The sequence below is a fragment of the Rana temporaria genome, chromosome 1 (genome assembly GCF_905171775.1).
Source record: "Rana temporaria chromosome 1, aRanTem1.1, whole genome shotgun sequence".
Lineage (NCBI taxonomy): Eukaryota > Metazoa > Chordata > Amphibia > Anura > Ranidae > Rana > Rana temporaria.
Window position 1 is genome coordinate 249,139,818 of NC_053489.1, and position 18,568 is coordinate 249,158,385.

General features: G+C 40.9%; 1 protein-coding gene across 5 annotated transcripts in view; it reads left to right on the forward strand.

Annotated features, from left to right (window-relative positions):
• ADCY4 (adenylate cyclase 4) overlaps positions 1-18,568 on the forward strand; it is a 135,667-nt gene that overhangs the window by 66,157 nt on the left and 50,942 nt on the right. For all 5 annotated transcript variants that reach the window (XM_040353350.1, XM_040353370.1, XM_040353360.1 and 2 more), the window contains exons 3-4: positions 14,285-14,482; positions 16,516-16,680. In XM_040353350.1, the coding sequence (XP_040209284.1) occupies positions 14,285-14,482; positions 16,516-16,680 (363 nt within the window). The remainder of the gene's footprint in view (positions 1-14,284; positions 14,483-16,515; positions 16,681-18,568) is intronic.

Below are 18,568 nucleotides of genomic sequence, written 5' to 3' on the forward strand. Positions count from 1 at the left end.
GCTAAATTTAAACCATTAGAATAGAAGACTATTATTTTTTTCTGTTTGGGATTTTTTTTGTTTAAGATTTATCCCATATATACAGTACAGTGTACATAGTCATATGGGTTTATCATAGCCACATACATAACACAAGCAGACAAAGTAATATGTGTCTTCTCTGTGTTCAGTATGTGGATGCAGGAACGTCACTTAGGATGTCATCATTTGATGCTGTACATACTCCTATTTAGGGAATATTTTTGTCTTGCATAAAAAACCTGCACTGGGAGAAAAATGGTGTCTGCCATTTCTGAACTCCCTCTGCAATACTTGTTACCTAGCTTTCTTTAGCTTTAATACTTTCTAAATGATTGACCTAGGACAAGCATGCAGATTAGAATGGCAGAAGTCCAAGCTGATCTACACACATGTCACACAGAAAAAGTCTCTGCCACAGTCCCTAGGATTGAGATAACGGAGGTGATTCTCCTTAATAGAATTAGCCTGGATCTCCTTCAAATAGCTTACAGGTTACCGATTGATAGGTGACCAGCCTCTCCGTGTCCGGTTACCTTGATCCCCGGTGGCTTGTCGAGACCCTATTGGATCGCCAGCCTCTCATTGGCTCTCCTCAGATGGACTCCCCACCGAAGAGCTTCCTTGCTTGGGATCTTTTAGAATTTGGGAACCCAGTCGACTACTGGGCTCCCCGCCACAGCTCAAATGTTCCGGACCAACATGGTCCAGGAACACCGCGTGGCACGTGCACCCCGGCCTGAAAGGCCATTTTGCCTGGGGCGCCGTGATGCAGTCACCCTAAAGGTGGATGCCGCACTCGAAGAAGAAGACCCAGACCAATGGCATCTGTTCCATAAATACCCTCCCCCAGCATGCACAGCAAGGAAAAACCCTCCTGATTGGCTGCTGGGAAAGAGCACCCAAACCTCGACTCCACTACTGCCACCTATCGTCCTGGGGTGGGAACAGCACCCCAGAAGCAATAGAATGAGCCCACAGCCAAGCTGAGACAGAGACCCAATTTTGAACATATTCATTAGATCAGAGTCAGTTAACACTCTGATCCCCCTCTAAATTTAACTAGCATCTTACTTACTTGGAAGTAACCAGGTGCTAAATAATAATAATAATAATAATAATAATACATCTCTAGTGCAGACCACTCAACATCAGGCATCACTGTTCCACAACTCTCGCTCCCATCCAGTTCTCTGCTGTCCGAATACAATGATCAGTGTTGCTGTTTATAGCCAAAAGCACTGATCGGGTGAAAAAAGAAAAGACTGGTTGTACAGAAGTCGATCGAGAGGTCGACTTCTTTACAACCAGCCTATCCATAGATTGATCGAAATTTGACCAGTTCCTGCTGATTCGTCCAAATTTCAATCCATCTGTCGCCGGCTTAAACGCAGGTTTGACACTGCCATTGTGAATGAGGCCTTTAAATTATTTACAACTTTTGTTTGTAACTATTTTTAAAATATCTTCTTAAACCAGAAGTAGAGCTTTATATAGTTCAGATGTAATGGTTCTTTTATCTGACAATTCACAAAGAGATAATACTACAAGGTATGTGTGCTTTGTTTAATCCTGGAGTGTAGTTGTGCTTTATCAAATGATAATGAGTATAATCTCTGATATAAACAAATCTTCAATAAACTGTGCCCAGTGCTCCGATATCCAGATTTGTGTCGCTGTAATAGATGCTCCTTTGTTCAGTGTCTGCTTGCTATGTGTCATATATATTTTTTTTAACTGAAGCCTTCTCAGCTTTTCATTTCCAGGAATGTGGTGGATCTTAATCTATAAAAGATAAAAATGGATCTTGTACTCGTCTGCCAATTTCTTTCACAGACAATGAATGATAACTGATGGAAACTGCTCATTTAGTTTCTATTTGGGTGCTTGCGTAGAGGAAGATGCTTCATCTGCAATCTGCAAGTGGTTGTTCATTTAAAGGGAAATTTCTGATAAATCTTCACTGGAGCAGAATGAAGATATGCATTCATAAAATAGATGTTTGGGACTTTTTGCTCTTATTTAACTTTTACTATTTTAAGGGGAAATTAAAATGTATAGTCTGCAATATTAAGAGAGAGGATTATGATGTACTGTACTTATTAGTGTTGTATGTGAATCTTTAAATGGCCTTGTGCTTTTGTATCGTTTGTATTCTATATCTACATATAAGTAGCCATATTGGTTTATTCTATATGTAGGTTCTACTTTTAGTCATCCAAACAATATAAACAATAGTATAATGGAAATCATGCTGTTCATAGGAGGCTCAGAAACCGCAGTAGTGTGCTGTTTTTAGATATAGCTGAAAATAATATAATTTGAATTTTTAAGTGCAACAACGTTCCTGATTTGGTCTAAGCAGACTCTTGTAATCCCCTGTACAGCAGCACTCAGACTGAGAGTGGGAGGTGCAGGAGCCAGTGATTACATGCTGTGACCGCTAATTAATAACAGCGGTTGCTCTTCATTGGCTCTTCAGAAGGCTAAGGGTTTATGCTACCACTGCAAGGAGGTCCAGGATCTTGCTGCACTATCGGGCAGGGATGCCTGGTTTACAAGACTGGTTGCATAGACTTTTTATAGACTAAGTCCTGGTGCACACTTATGCAATGCTGGAAATGCAGCGAATCCTGTGCGTTTCCTGCAATTAAATCGTACATGCGATATGCTGCGGGTGTCAATGTTCTCCTAATGACACCCCGAATCGGTTTTAAAAATGAAGTGTGATTGCCAGAATTGCATCGCGTGGGTGTGAACACAAGGTGTGGGGGGTAAAAAGGGTCCCTGTACCATTTTGGTGCGGATGCAATGTGATTTTTAATCATACAAAAAAGAGTGCGACTCCACAGACTTCCATAACTCGACTAATTACTAACATCTCCTTATCATTGACCCTACTGTAAGATCCTTTTATTCATAGTGAATTTAATCAAGAGGGTTGTGACGGTATCGGTATGATATCCCCGTCAAAGATTCCCTTCTTCCATAAGAACATCACCCCAATATTCCACTAGGAGGAATATTCCTGAGATCGCCCATTAAGCCACACATTAGTCCAGGCTTACTGCTAGAACAAGACAGACTTTAATGTTATAACACACAGCTTATATGTCATTTCCAAAACTGTTACAATGACAAATCTCCGCCCCCCTCACACTGGGGCTTCCATACAGATGATTAGGCAGACACGACGGAGCCGATGCTGAAAACACATTTTCTTTAGACAATGACATCAAGGACGCTGATTACTAGTTGTACTGAATACATTAACTAGACCGCTCGACCCCGCATATAGAGAGATAATTACCACACTGGAGCAATCGGAATAATTAACACAAGCCACTTAAACACAGATCTCCTTCACACAACACAATAGATCAATTAACCTTTAGAAATAGTGAGGGGACATTAGCACGTCAATAACCTGGTAGCCGAGGACAGAATTACACAGGGCAAGCAGGGAGAATTAGACTGAGACATATAGGCAAATGCATCACAAGGGTCATAAGGACCCCTGCAAATATCTGGGTACGTTTTTCCTGTGGAGGAGGATGTGGCTATTGCCAATATATGCATATAACTCACAATCCAACACTACCTGATGGCACGAAATTTAAAGCTAAACACTATGCCAACTGTAGGACCAAATGGGTAGTGTGTATCATTATGTATCATTTGTGTGTGTGTGTGTGTGTGTGTGTGTGTGTGTATATAGGATATCTAGATGACATTGTCTTCACTGTCATTCAATTTATTTATTTCCTTTGAAATCTCCATATATTGGCCCGTTTCCTTGTGTGTCTTTTCATAGACCTCAGATTATCTCTGTGCTCTCTGGCTCTAGCTACATTGGGAGAGCTTTTGTAGTGAAACACCTGGGTTGGGGCATATCTGGCCCTGCGGTGGTTGTGTGGCGAGAGAACACCAGTGCAGATCGGTGACCACTCCATCTTAGTTTTAAGCACAGTGGCATACAAATTGATGTAACCTATTTAACCTGCCTGGCGGTATCCCCGAGCGTGACTCGGGGTGGGTTTTCAATGCTAGGATCGGTATCCCCGAGTCACGCTCGGGGTGGATGTGCAGAGTGTGCTGCGGCGCGGCTTACCTTTCGCTGGATCCACAGGCAAGTTACTCACCTTGTCCCTGGATCCTGCGATGTCTCCCCGCTGTGTGATCGAGAGGGACCTCCTCGCTCGATTCACAGTGCCCGTGTGCCGCCGATCTCAGTTCCATGCGACGTTACGACGCACGGGGGCGGAGAACGGCGCCAAATTCAAAAAAGTAAACAAACACAATACACACAGTATACTGTAATCTTATAGATTACAGTACTGTATGTAAAAAATACACACCCCCCTTGTCCCTAGTGGTCTGCCCAGTGTCCTACATGTCATTTTATATAATAAAAACTATTCTTTCTGCCTGCAAACTGTAGATTGTCCAAAAGTGTCCCTTTATGTCAAAAATGGTTTTAGACCAGCTAGAAAACAGCGATAATAAATTATAATCACTTGCAGAATTGTGCGATAGCGATTTGTGGGGAAATACGTCATAAAAAAATAAAAGTAATGACAGCGACAATTCTGCAACTGAGCAAATTTCAATGATTTTGAGTTGATTACATTATTAAATATTTTTTATTATAATTACATTATCATTTGTTATTATTTATAATTATTTATTATATTATAATTTATAATTTTGTTTTTAAAAAAAAATCATACCCGGGATGCCTACAATACTCTTGTTTGGTCAGATTTAAGTGAGTTATTCCTAAAAATTACAGACCTACAGTATAAAACGCCAAATTTCCTTGCAAAATAATTGTACCGCTTTTGGTACGTAATTCCAGACAGAATCCTACCGCCAGGGAGGTTAATTGGGTCAGTTAAGTACCATGTATGTATACGAGTTGTTTATATACATCTTTGCAGTCTTGTGTATTTATGTCTACAATTAGGCTTCATGTACAGCCATGGCCAAAAGTTTTGAGAAAGACACAAATACTGATTTTCACAAAGTCTGCTGCCTCGGTTTTTGAGATGGGAAATTGCATATACTCCAGAATGTTATGAAGAGTGATCAGACGAATTGCAATTAATTGCAAAGTTCCTCTTTGCCATTAAAATTAACTTAATCCCATAAAAAAAATTTCCACTGCATTTGTGAAGAAGGCTTCAGGGTGCCCAAGAAAGTCCAGCAAGCGCCAGGACCGTCTCCTAAAGAGGATTCAGCTGCGGGATCGGAGTGAAACCAGTGCAGCGCTTGCTCAGGAATGGCAGCAGGCAGGTGTGAGCGCATCTGCACGCACAGTGAGGCGAAGACTTTTGAAAGATGGCCTGGTGTCAAGAAGGGCAGCAAAGAAGCCACTTCTCTCCAAAAAAACATCAGGGACAGATTGATCTTCTGCAGAAAATATGGTGAATGGACTGCTGAGGACTGGGTCAAAGTCATATTCTCTGATGAAGCCTCTTTCCGATTGTTTGGGGCATCAAGAAAAAGGCTTGTCCGGAGAAGAAAAGGTGAGCGCTACCATCAGTCCTGTGTCATGCCACCAGTAAAACTTCCTGAGACCATTCATGTGTGGGGTTGCTTCTCATCTAAGGGAGTGGGCTCACTCACAATTTTGCCCAAAAACACAGCCAATGAATAAAGAATGGTACCAAAACACCCTCCAACAGCAACTTCTTCCAACAATCCAACAACCGTTTGGTGAAGAACAATGCATTTTCCAGCACGATGGAGCACTGTGCCATAAGGCAAAAGTGATAACTAAGTGGCTCGGGGACCAAAACGTTGACATTTTGGGTCCATGGCCTGGAAACTCCCCAGATCTTAATCCCATTGAGAACTTGTGGTCAATCCTCAAGAGGCAGGTGGACAAACAAAAACCCACTAATTCTGACAAACTCCAAGAAGTGATTATGAAAGAATGGGTTGCTATCAGTCAGGAATTGGCCCAGAAGTTGATTGAGAGCATGCCCAGTCGAATTTCAGAGGTCCTGAAAAAGAAGGGCCAACACTGCAAATACTGACTCTTTGCATAAATGTCATGTAATTGTCAATAAAAGCCTTTGAAACGTATGAAGTGCGTGTAATTATATTTCACTACATCACAGAAACAACTGAAACAAAGATCTAAAGGCAGTTTAGCAGCAAACTTTGTGAAAACTAATATTTGTGTCATTCTCAAAACTTTTGGCCACAACTGTACACTGCTGCTGGTAAACGGACATTTAGGCTGCATTCACACCTGAGCGTTTTGTCGCCTGAAGCGCGACGCCCCAAAACGCTAGAGGGGAAAAAATACATTATTCTCTATGGAGATGGTTCATATCTCCACTACAAAACGCCGAACGCCTGAAGCCCAAACGAATTCTGGACCCTTTTTTGTCGCTTGAATTTGGGCGTTTTACATTGGTGACCCTAGACCTGTAAAAAATCGCGGTAAAAAACACTGCGTTTTGTCGCGGCAAAAACGCTGCATTTTTTCGCCCAAATCGCGGTAAAAAATGCTACGCTCAGGTGTGAATGCAGCCTTAGGACCAGTTGGGTGTGTTTTTCAGCTACCCCTGACCTCTCCTCTGTTATCCTATCAGTAAATGCACACAGGGCTGTTTATAGTCATTTCTAGGCAGTTGAGTTTAGAAGCATTTTTTGGAAAGCCAAAAAATGCCTTCAGGACGGATGTTCAGAGGCATTTAAAACGCCAAATGCCTGTAAACGCGGTAACTTGCATTTTTCATTTTCGACTCTTTGCAAGAAAAGAAGACGCTTCTAAGCGCCAATGTGGCAAAACTGACATTTTTAAATCTCGGTTACTATCTGTCAATCATGAGGTTTTGTATGCTCTACCAGATTTTATCCCTTTTGTACCAATAAATCCTTCTTTTTTTTTTAATTAATATATATATATATATATATATATATATATATATATATATATATATATATTAGACGTTTGTTCAGTGCCTCCATAGTCACACCCCTAATGGGTTTTCTCTTGTGTATTCACTAGGCATGATGGCACTCCACCCACTATAAACCAGAGCTACCCCCCAACACTTAATAATAGACCACACAGCTAAGTTGCTCAGTCTAGTTTCTAGCTCTATACAGTTGTGCTCCTAAGTTTACATACCCTGGTGTTGATTTAAAAAAAAAAAACACAGCTGATTAATAATAAATGGCTTTCAACCAAACACTAACTACGAGTGAAAGAAACATTTTTGTTATCATTAATATTCTCTGAAAACTGGGCAAGCAAATGGGCAAGCAATCATAAATTCTCCCAGGGTATGTAAACTTATGAGCACAACTGTATGGCTCTCATAAGTGGTGGTGTTGTTTTTTTTTTTTCTTAGCAAATTGGTTCTTTGACTGGAAACTTTCTGCTAAAAATCTAGGATTTATGTTCCATTTTAAATAATTAACAACATTTTCTTTCATTTTGACTTATTCTAAGGTAATTTTTCTCAGGCAAATAGCAATTTTCTGAACAGTTTTACTGTGAAACGGTAGACCTTTTCCATTTTGCCTGAAGGTTTTTGTAACCAACATAGTGCTTATTATTGTTCAGTAACTATGCGATTAGCACAAGCAGTGTTCAGATAGGATTTTAGCATTAGCGTTTTTCCAAGGCTTAGTGAAAGCTTGATAAAAGATGTATAAGCAATGAAAAGCAATAGTTGAACTGGACACTTTTTTTTTTTTATTTGGTTGATGTAACATTTACAAGTCGCGAAAGCCAGTCTGTTAAACCTAAGTATGGAGCTTCCCCTGCTGCAACAGTATTCATATGCACATTTTCATACCCCCCCAAACAAAAAAAAATTGTTAAAGAAAAAAAAAAAATTAACCTAGGCTAATATAGCTGAACTAGAGCTTGAAATCATTTTTAAAATTAGAAGATGTTTAACCACTGCCATGATCACTTGTGTTCTTGTTCAAAATGTTATTGATGGTTTTGAGTATGAAGAAAAGTCTGTATCAAAAGAGGGAAGGACACATTGGGAGTTATTTACGAAAGACAAATCCATTTTGCACTACAAGTGCAAAGTGCACTTGGAAGTGCAGTCGCTGTAAATCTGGGGGTTAGATCAGAAATGAGGGGAAGCTCTGCTGATTTTATTATCCAATTATGTGCAAGCTAAAATGCTGTTTTTTTATCTTCCTTGCATGTCCCCCTCGGATCTACAGCGACTGAACTTCCAAGTGCACTTTCAGTGCAATTTCAAGTGCACTTTGCACTTGTAGTTTGCACTTGTAGTGCAAAGTAGATTTGCCTTTAGTAAATAACCCCCATAGGGAATAGCTCTGTATTCTCATTTTGTGTTTTTATTTCCATTTTTGTGATTTGAGTTATTGCAGCTGACTTTGTTTTAAGAGCTGTGGTCTTCAGTAAACCATTTTCTAACTGTAAGGTGCTCAAATGTAATGTTGGCAAAGCAATATACAGTAGTTGCTAGGTTCTGAAAGCATTCATCCTGGCTCTCATCCAAATTCAGCTTATTTATAGTTGCTCTTTCTACAATTACTTGTGAATGCTAATAGAAATAGGAAATGAAAATGTTACTCCCAGTTTTTTGGACAACAAACTTAAAATCTCAGCTGATGTATGAATAGAAATATGTACCTTTTTTCTGGAAAGCTTTTTTTTTTTTAAAGTGACACGGCAAGCAATAATTATAATGTCAGGATTTCGTTTTTTAGGCTTCATTTCCATGGACGTTTTTAGACGTTTTTACAGCCACTATTCTGAGCATTTTTTGCAGCTTAAAAACGGCTCTCCATGTAAGTCTATGGCCTCATGCCCACCATGACGTTTTTGAGCTGTAGATGGCTGCGCTGGTTTTAACCACTTCCATACCAGGCACTTACGCACCTTCCCGCCCAAGCCAATTTTCAGCTTTTAGCACTGTTGCAATTTGAATGACAATTGCGCGGTCATGCTACACTGTACCCAAACAAAATTGGCGTCCTTTTTTCCCCACAAATAGAGCTTTCTTTTGGTGGTATTTGATCACCTCTGCGGTTTTTATTTTTTGCTCAACAACTAAAAAAAGACCGTCATTTTTCAAGAAAAAAACGTTTTTATTTTTTTTTCTGTTCATTTTTTTGTAAATAAGTAAGTTTTCTTCTTCAATTATGGGCACTGATGAGGTGCCACTGGTGGGCACCGATAGGCAGCACTGATGGTCACTCATAGGTGGCACTGATGGTCACTCATAGGTGGCACTGATGGGCACTCATAGGTGGCACTGATGGGCACTCATAGGTGACACTGATGGGCACTCATAGGCGGCACTGATGGGCACTCATGGGCAGCACTGATAGGTGGGCACTGGGCATAGATGGGCACTAAGAGGTGGCACTGGACACTGGGTGGCACTGAGGGGTGATACTGATGGCATTGCTACAGTCAGTGCCCATATTGGCAGTCAGTGGGCACTGATTGGCATCAATTGCATTAAAAAAAAATATTGTTTTTTTTTACTATTTGTGCTCTATTGTGTGGATCCGAGGGGGGGCTGCGCTGATAAACAATCAGCGCAAACCCCCGTCAGGAGAGCCGCCGATCTGCTCTCCTCTACTCGCGTCTATCAGACGCGAGTGAGGAAGAGCCGGTCATCGGCTCTTCCTGTTTACATCGCGATCAGCCGTGATTGGACACGGCTGATCACGTGGTAAAATGTCTCCGTGAGAGACACTTTACCTCGATCGGTGTTGCGGGGTGTCAGACTGACACCCTGCAACAACGATCGCCGCGATGCGCGCAGCGGCTCAATATCCTGAGGACGTCGTATGACGTTCAGTCAGGATTTAGCAACCACTTTGCCGCCGTCAATCTGTCATTGGCGGGCGGCAAGTGGTTAAGCTGCAAAACAGGACCAGTGCGTTCTGAAGCTCCAGCGTTAGAGCTGTAAAAACGCCAGACGTTAAACGCACAAAAACGCTCAAAAACGCTCAACAATGCTACCGCGGCGTTTTTGAGCTCCAGTTAAAAAAAATAAAAATAAATGGACAGGCGTTTTAAGCTGTAAACAAGGCTAAAAAAAGTGGCTGTAAAAACGTCCATGGAAATGAAGCCTTACTTTTCAATGATAATGGTAAACAAGACAAATAGAGCACGCAGTAATGAGCACGCAGTAATAAAAACCTGACCAGTATTCTAATGCCTCTTCATCCTCTCCAAAAACTGTGTCTTTAGGTATACTTTAACTGGAATTTCATGACCCTTATTTATACAAAATGGTATATAAAATTTAAAGTTAAAATCATTTGTGTGCAATTAAAGTGTCATATGATCTCAAAATAGATACTCCTGTTTCTGGAGGGGAAATATTTTGAACAAGTCTAGGCGAAAGTTATGGAAAGTTGGATACATTGTTTATTTTAACATTAAAGTAGAATAGAAGTCCACCCTAACACTAAAATCTGATAATATAATAAATAAAAAAGAAGGTATGTATAGTGATTTTTTCATTAGATTTAAAGCTCAGTCCCATGCTGAGCTGTCAGCTGCGTCTTCACTGCGGAGGTGGGTGCAGAGAGAGACAGCCAACAATGGTAGCCCCATAGTAACTCTATGGGTGACTCTCACTTCCTAAAACACCAGCCTTGAGCCTCGTACACAAGATACGATTGTTGGCCAACCGAGGATCTTGTCTTGCATACTAACGTTGCACAATTGTCGTGCAAAAAACACGAACGTTGTGGCATACTACGAGGAATTTCAGCTCTTGAGCGTCAACCATTGTGCCCCTTATGCTAATTTCTGTTTGGTGAGCATTGATTCTGAGCATGCGTGTTTGTACTTTCCACATTTTGTGTACTGACCATATGAAAATCGGACGTCAAACCACTGTCTGCCGAAAATATACTAGCATTGTCATCCAACATTTGTTGGTGGGAAAATTGGACAACAGTTGTCAAAAGGAGCGTACTAACAGTCTGTCAACAGACAAACCCTGCCAACAATCGTACCTTGTGTACGAGGCTTAAGGCTGGATGGAAAGAAAACTGAACTAATTTCCCCATTCACACATTTTGAGGTGGATGAAGGAATTCTCTCCACTGTGGTATTGTATTCTGACAGTGGTAGGACTCCTCTCCTTTCAGAAAACACAGATCCGTGCTACAGCCGCTGATCAAGTGGCTTTTTTCCAACAGGTCCATTCAGCAGAAGTTGATCGCTAGATCGACTTCTGTTGAGTGGCAATGGCCACACATGGAGTGAAATTTGGACAGTCCCCGCTGATCCTGTCGAAAGTCGATCCATCTATGGCCAGCTTTAGATAGGATTAAGGTGTGTTGGCCAAAAGAATAGCAATTTGAAATATTGGTTGGTAAAATCGTTGCGAGAAAACAAATATTGCAAGTGTATGGTTAGCCATATGCAGGGATAAATAATGCAAACAACTGTGGTGCAACATTCTTCATGTGTTTCACTAGGTTCTTATTGCAGATATCGGGTACATTTTGTAGAATAATTCTCTGATCATCACAAGTATTGGTCACTGGGAGGATTGCATGACTAGCATAAATCCGTGGTGGTGCCTATTGGTAAAAGCAAAAGTTGTTATAATAATAATAATAATAATAATAATTTGTTTTCAATAATTGAAATTAAGATTTCACACAGTGCAAATTTTTTTGGAGCCTATGGCTCTAATCGGGTGCTTCCAAAACATACTCCATCACTGTAATTCAGGCTCCAGGCACCTGAAAAGGGTCCGGGCACCTGAATAGAGGGTGGCAGTGGTGACCATAGATGGATAGATTCATGCAATGCATGAATCTATCAATCTATCTATGGTTCTAGAGATGTGGCAGGAGAGAGGGGGTGGCGCCTGTGCACCCCTTATGGACGCACCACCACTCTAGAGAAACTGCATAATCTCAAAGACCAGTGTATATAAAAAATATACAACATTGCATATATTTCACTATTTATATCTGCAGCTAAGAGGTCTGTGATAAGCCAAAGCTTCTCTTGTCTAATTTAAAGTAATTGATGAATAAAGTGAGTTTTGTGATATCCTCTACTTTTGTGTTACAATATTTTTTAAAGAAACTTGCAATAAAAGATGCTTGAAAGCCATTATTGCTGATTATTTGCTTTTTAAAGTTCTGACTTTCTGCCTTTTTAGTGTTTTTAGTGTTTTTATCTGTGGCTTCTGTAGTTTTGTCACTATATTAAAAGATGTATGTGAATCAGGCATTTGATTTGAGATCCTTGATGTCTATGCTTGTTTGGGGTCAGTGACTCAAACTATTAAAACTAGACAGCTAGTCTTTATGAAAGGGGGTCATCAATGGTAGCCTCCATATTCATCTCTGAAAGGATTTTATTTTTTATTTTAGCGCAATGGTTGTTGCTTACTAGGTATAGAAGGCCTCTGCTGCAGCCCTTGACATCACCAAAAGGCTGCGCATAATGTTTAGTAGTAAAACTAGATAGGACTTCAGAAGCTGCAGACATTCTAGAGCAGCGGTCCTTTTCTTGCTTTTATCCCACCCTTGGGGTACTATTCCATCTACTGATGCCAACAGTGGGGCATAATTCCTTCCATTGATACAAATGAAAGGACACAATTCTTCCCACTGTCGCCAACAATGTGGCAGAATTTCTTTCATTGACACCAACAATGGGGCGCTAGTCCTTTCACTGAGACAATCGATGGGGCACTAGTCCTCCCACTGACACCAAAGATAGGGCATTGTTTGCTCCCACTGGATGCCAGTAATTTCAACTCCCACTGGCCCTAGTCCAGCCCCCCTAAAGTCTGAAAGACCATACACTGGCCCTTTGTTTAATAAGTTTGGAGACTGAGGGCATGCTACACGTTTGGGTGGAGACCTGCTGCAGAAGACTGTGAAAGATTGATAATATATTACACAAGGCTAGTAAAGATCACTGCTATTGCCCCTTTTTATAGGGTAAGTGTCTGGGCCTCACTGTGTGGACACATAAAGCCTGGCTCGGGAGTGCGCCTGCATATGTGACCCGATTAGCACAGTTTCTTCTTCCTTTTTCTTCCTCCTCCTCCTCCTCCTTTTCTCCTCCTTCTCCTTTTCTCCTCCTTTTCTCCTCCTTCTTCCATTGGATAACCTGGATTTTAGAACTGTCTATCCAGTTAAATGTGTGAATGGGCCCTAAATAAATTTAATGTATATCTAAAATCAAAACCTTATTGTTTGCTTTATAATATAGGGAATGGTAAACCTCTGTAATTTTTTTACACTATCTGTGTCTATAATAAAATGTCATTACGGTCATGTAGGCATACAGGTGAGCTGATATCTCTTCCAAGTGAGGGAAATACCCACTTAGACAGTTGCCACTGCAACTCTATTAGAAGGCGTTCTCTTTTTTTCTGTTCTGGTGACCAGTAGTAATTTTGTCATAGAAAACCTTTTCGTCAACTGAAATACAACTAAAACTATTTAGATGAATAAAATATGACTAAAACGGCATTTTAATTAGAACTATGACTAAAACGAAATCCAAAGTTGACGTCAACATTTAACACTGCTGGTGACAACTCACCAGAAATATTCTTATTCCTAACTGAACACACCCCTCCAGCTTCTAAAGCTTAAATTCATGTTGAAATGCTTTGCATTTCAGAAGATCTTACCGAGCTCTCAGTAGAGGATCTCTCACTCTTTGGGCTCACACTATGCATCCACTCCACAAATGCAGCAACAAAAATGGTGGTAACAATCCTCAACTTGGGTGGAACTCTCCAGAACAGTACAGCCAAAACTACGGCACACAGGCCTTTTCTCGTAGTTGGTATGTGTGAAATGCTCCACTTGGAAGCCTTTTTTCATAACCCTGCATTTTAACAAGACCAGTGTGAGCGAGATCTTAGTCGAATATATATCTTTATATAGATAGATATATAGACAGAGATTTTATAGTGCCAGAGGTTATGGAGAAAAAAACATGCAGTATTTTAAAAATAAAAGATATATATATATATTGTCCTAGTTTATCAATGTTATAATACAAAATTCACACAACTTTCACCCTAGATTCACTCTTTTGAAGTATTATGTGAAAATTAGTGAATCAGAAGTTAAAGTATTTATTATTATTATTTGGATAAATGTACTTTTTTTGTGTTCTATTTCTTTTCGTCTTTATGCTTTTAACAATTCAAATGAAAAGTTTTGTGTTCATGCAACATTAAAGGTACACAATGTTGTGATGGGTGTGGTGACAATATTCTGCTTTTGTTTGTGCTTTCAGACGTTCTCGGACAATGTTGGCTTCCTAGTGACCGTTTTCTGTGCCTTAGGGGTGTTCACTATACTCTTCATACTGGTGTGCATAGAAACTGTGCTGCAGAAGGGTATGAAGTTATTGGCGGTCATCATCTGGGGATGTTTGGTAGCCATGGGCTATGCGTTCATTTTTACAAGCAGTTTTGTTACTCCATGGGACCAGGTAAGAGAGCTTGTTAATAAAGCATGTGGTAAGCCATGAATAGAGTTGACAACTCAACTTTTTAATTACTGACACCAATGAGTACAGCATCGGCTTCTTAAAGAAAGTATTTTATATGCTATTGCTTCAATCACAAAAAATAAATAAAATAATAACAGTAGTGGGGGCATGAGAATTTTTTTCAAATAATTCCTTTATGCCGTATTGGGCAACCGTACAGATGGTGTATATATACCGACCAAAGTATGATCCATTTACAGACTTTTTATAGTGCAGCTGCTCCCAGCTCTGGATGAGGAAATTATTTGAATATAGGGGTTCAAGTTACTGATGGGAGCCATAAGCTAATTGAAATCCGGCCATCCCTGCTGGACAGAAATCCTTTGTTTTATTGACTTCTGTCGAATAGACAAGTTGGAAAGCTTTTCTCGATCTGCAGCTGCTGATTAATGTATCCCGACAGCCACAGGTCCTGCTGTCAGACTATAATGTCCTTTAATAAAAATTTAGCTTACCAATTCGTAGATATGGTGGTTGCATTAAAGTGGGAGTAAAATCCCTTGTATGATTTTTACGTATAGGTAAGCCTTTGATAAGGCTTACCTATAGGTACTTTAAATATCTCCTCAACGTGCACCGCTTAGGAGATCTTTACGTTATACGCAGCCAGTGACGTCACCAGCACATGCTCTCTGAAGGACCGGCATTCCCATGCTGTTCCTTCAGAGTTGTGCTTTAAACAGCCATTCAGATCGCCAAAGCCCACGACCAAATGAAGATGCAAGTGCCTTCAGCGGTGACAGCGCCTTCAGCGGTGACAGCGCGCTTCTGGAGGGCTCAGTTTTCAGATAAGTCTGTCTTAATGTGCTAGTATGCAATATGTACAGATTATGACAAAGGCCCCTTTCACACGTGCGGACCTTTTAGATCCGCCTGACAGTTTTTTCAGGTCAAAACCGATCGTTAGTACGCACGACCATCGGTTAAAAATCCACGCATGCTCAGACTAAATGAGGGGACGGGAGCGCTCGTTCTTGTAAAACTAGCGTTCGTTTTGGAGATAGCACATTCATTACGCTGTAACAGACAGGAAATCGCAAATCGTCTTTTACTAACACAAAATCAGCTAAAGCAGCCCCAAGGGTGGCGCCATTGGATTTGAACTTCCCCTTTATAGTGCCGTCGTACGTGGTTTACGTGTCCGCATTCTGACACGATCGGTTAATTAACCGATGGTGTGTAGGCGCGACGGACCATCAGTCAGCTTCATCGGTTAACTTAAGACAACTGTCCTTCAGACCGTTTTCATCGGATGGACTGATCGTGTGTACGAGGCTTAAGGGTTCTTTACCTAAATGCATTTTATGCATTAAAGTGGAAAACATTTTGTGCTGCAGCACCCCCCCCTTTTACTTGCCTGATCCGATCATGCCAGCGACGGGGATGAGCACAGCAGCTTCAGCCGCTGTCTCGGGTCCTCATATGGTGGATTGATAGCAGCGGGAGGCATTAGTCGTCACTGCTGTCAATCAAATCCAGTGACATGTGAGCCTGGGGGCGGGGCCGAGTCCTGCAGTCTGTGTCAATGGACGCAACGGCAGGACTCGGGAGCACCCCCGCACAAGAGCCCCCAGGGAGAGGGGCACTCGGAGAGGAGGACCTAGGAGCGCCCTGGGGGGATCGTAGAAAAGGAGGATTGGGGCCACTCTGTGCATTAGGTATAACTTGTTTGTTATTTAAAAAAAAAACGCAAACCTTTGCAATCACTGAAAATATGCTAATCCATCTAACCCCCCCCCCCCCCCCCCCGGACTGACAATGCTGCTGTTTTAGGGTGTCTGTTGTTCCTCCATTCAGAGTTGACACATCTTAATACGGGAAGTGTTACTGGCCGGATCACCAGTTAATTATTTATTTCTTTTTTAATAACGCTAATGTGTATTTTAATGTGTCAGTTTTTAAAAAGATTAGATTACATGGGTATTTTATTTCTCCTCTTGCCTAACGTTCTGTGTTGTGGTTGCTCTCTGCAGGTTTATTGGACGTTATTTGTGACAATTAGCCTGTACACCATGCTCCCATTATGTATGACGGGAGCGATCGTTGCTGGGCTTGCTTGCTCAGCATCACATATCATCGTGCTTAGTGTCTATGTGACATCAACCAGTAAGCAGCCTGCAGGGGATTTTGCCTTACAGGTAGGAAATGCTTCTTATAAACTGCATGCAACTTCCAGGCGTCACAGCTTCCTGTAGTCAGAACATTTTGTTATTCAATTCACGGGTAGATTTTTCCAAGTACGCAAACTGTAGGGTTCTCGTAAAAGGTGTGCACATCCAGGTAATTAACCATTAAACTGTGAACACAGAATAATAGACCTTAGAATAGCAATGAGCAGATTGGTCTGGGAAAACCTTCCTAAACGCTCCATGAGCCCTAAAGGCAACAGTTTGGAAAGAATGAGAAGAATTGTAAAGTATTTCCCATAGCTAGAGCGTATTCTAAAAATGATCAAACCTGTCATAAAGTTTTATATATGATAATAATCTTTCATTTTTGTCTATTTTCAATTTATATTAGTATTGTTAAAATAAACTCCTCTCCTTTCAGCTGGAAAATTGCTAGGTGCAGCATTATTAATGCTCGCTGTCATAATTCTAAACAGATAGATGCATTATGTAACATTATTAGCACATCATAGCTGGAGTTTTATCATTTGTATGTACCCCTCTAGCTTTGTGTCCTAATTATAACAAGCACTTGTGACTAGTATTATGTAGCTGGCTTTGCTGTCCTAGGCTCTGGGATATGATCATGTACAGTGCATCCGGAAAGTATTCACAGCGCTTCACTTTTTTCCATACTTTGTTATGCTACAGCAGGGGTGTCCAAACTTTTTTCAAAGAGGGCCAGGTTTGATGAAGTGAACATGTGTGAGGACTGACCATTTTGCCTGACATTCTTTGAACCATTAAAATTAAATGCAAATTAACCACTTAGCCCCCTTCCTGACCAGGTAATTTTTTGCGATACAGCACTGTGTCGCTTTAACTGACAATTGCGCGGTCGTGCGACATTGTACCCAAACAAAATGTATGTCCTTTTTTACCACAAATGGAGCTATCTTTTGGTGGTATTTGATCACCTCTGCGGTTTTTAAATTTTTGCGCTATAAACAAAAAAAGCCAATTTTTTTTTAAAAAAAAGAAATATTTTGTACTTTATGCTATGATAAATATCTGCTAGATCGTCTCAAAGGACCGAAGTATACCAACAGCGTTTAATACACTGCCCAACAAGAATTCTCTTGCTCTTTGTGGCTGTGTGTGGTGTAGAGTCTAAGGGTAAGCTCAGGCGTGTTATTTGTTGTATGTGTATATAGAATCCCTGAGTACCACTCAGGACTAAGGATTAGCTTGGGCGTGATTGGATATAACGTACTCCACGCATGGAGGGAAGTTTCAGGAAAAAACGTAAATTTTAAATAAAGAACTGTGAAGCAAAATGAGGGTAGGTGCCCATGAATGCAGCCTCACCATTGCCATGAATGCAGCCTGATCCATGCCCATCTGCAGCCTCGGAGGGGGCAGGACAGATTACATACATGAGAATCTACTGTTTGCTCGGCAGCCTCTTCAATACAAAGTCCAGCCTCCTATGATAGACAGAATAGTAGTCCAATGTCAGCCCAGGAGACGGGACTGCCTGTTACAGAGGCTGCTGAGTAAACTGGAGATTCTCCTGTATGTAATCTGACGGCACTTGTCCCGCCCCTACATGAGCGGGATTCATTGGGGGCCACAAAAGAGATTTATATATCCATCTCTCCAAATTGCCAGTGAAACCAGAACACGGGCCGGACTTTGGACATGCCTGTGCTACAACCTTTTCTCAAAATACTACAAACAATACCCCATAATGACAATGTGAAAGAAGTTTGTTGGAAAACTTTGCAAATTTAGTAAAAATAAAAAATCACACGTTCACAAGTATTCACAGCCTTTGCTCTATACTTAGTTGAAGCACCTTTTGGCACCAATTACAGCCTCAATTCTTTTTGAGTATGATGCTAAAAGCTTAGGAACA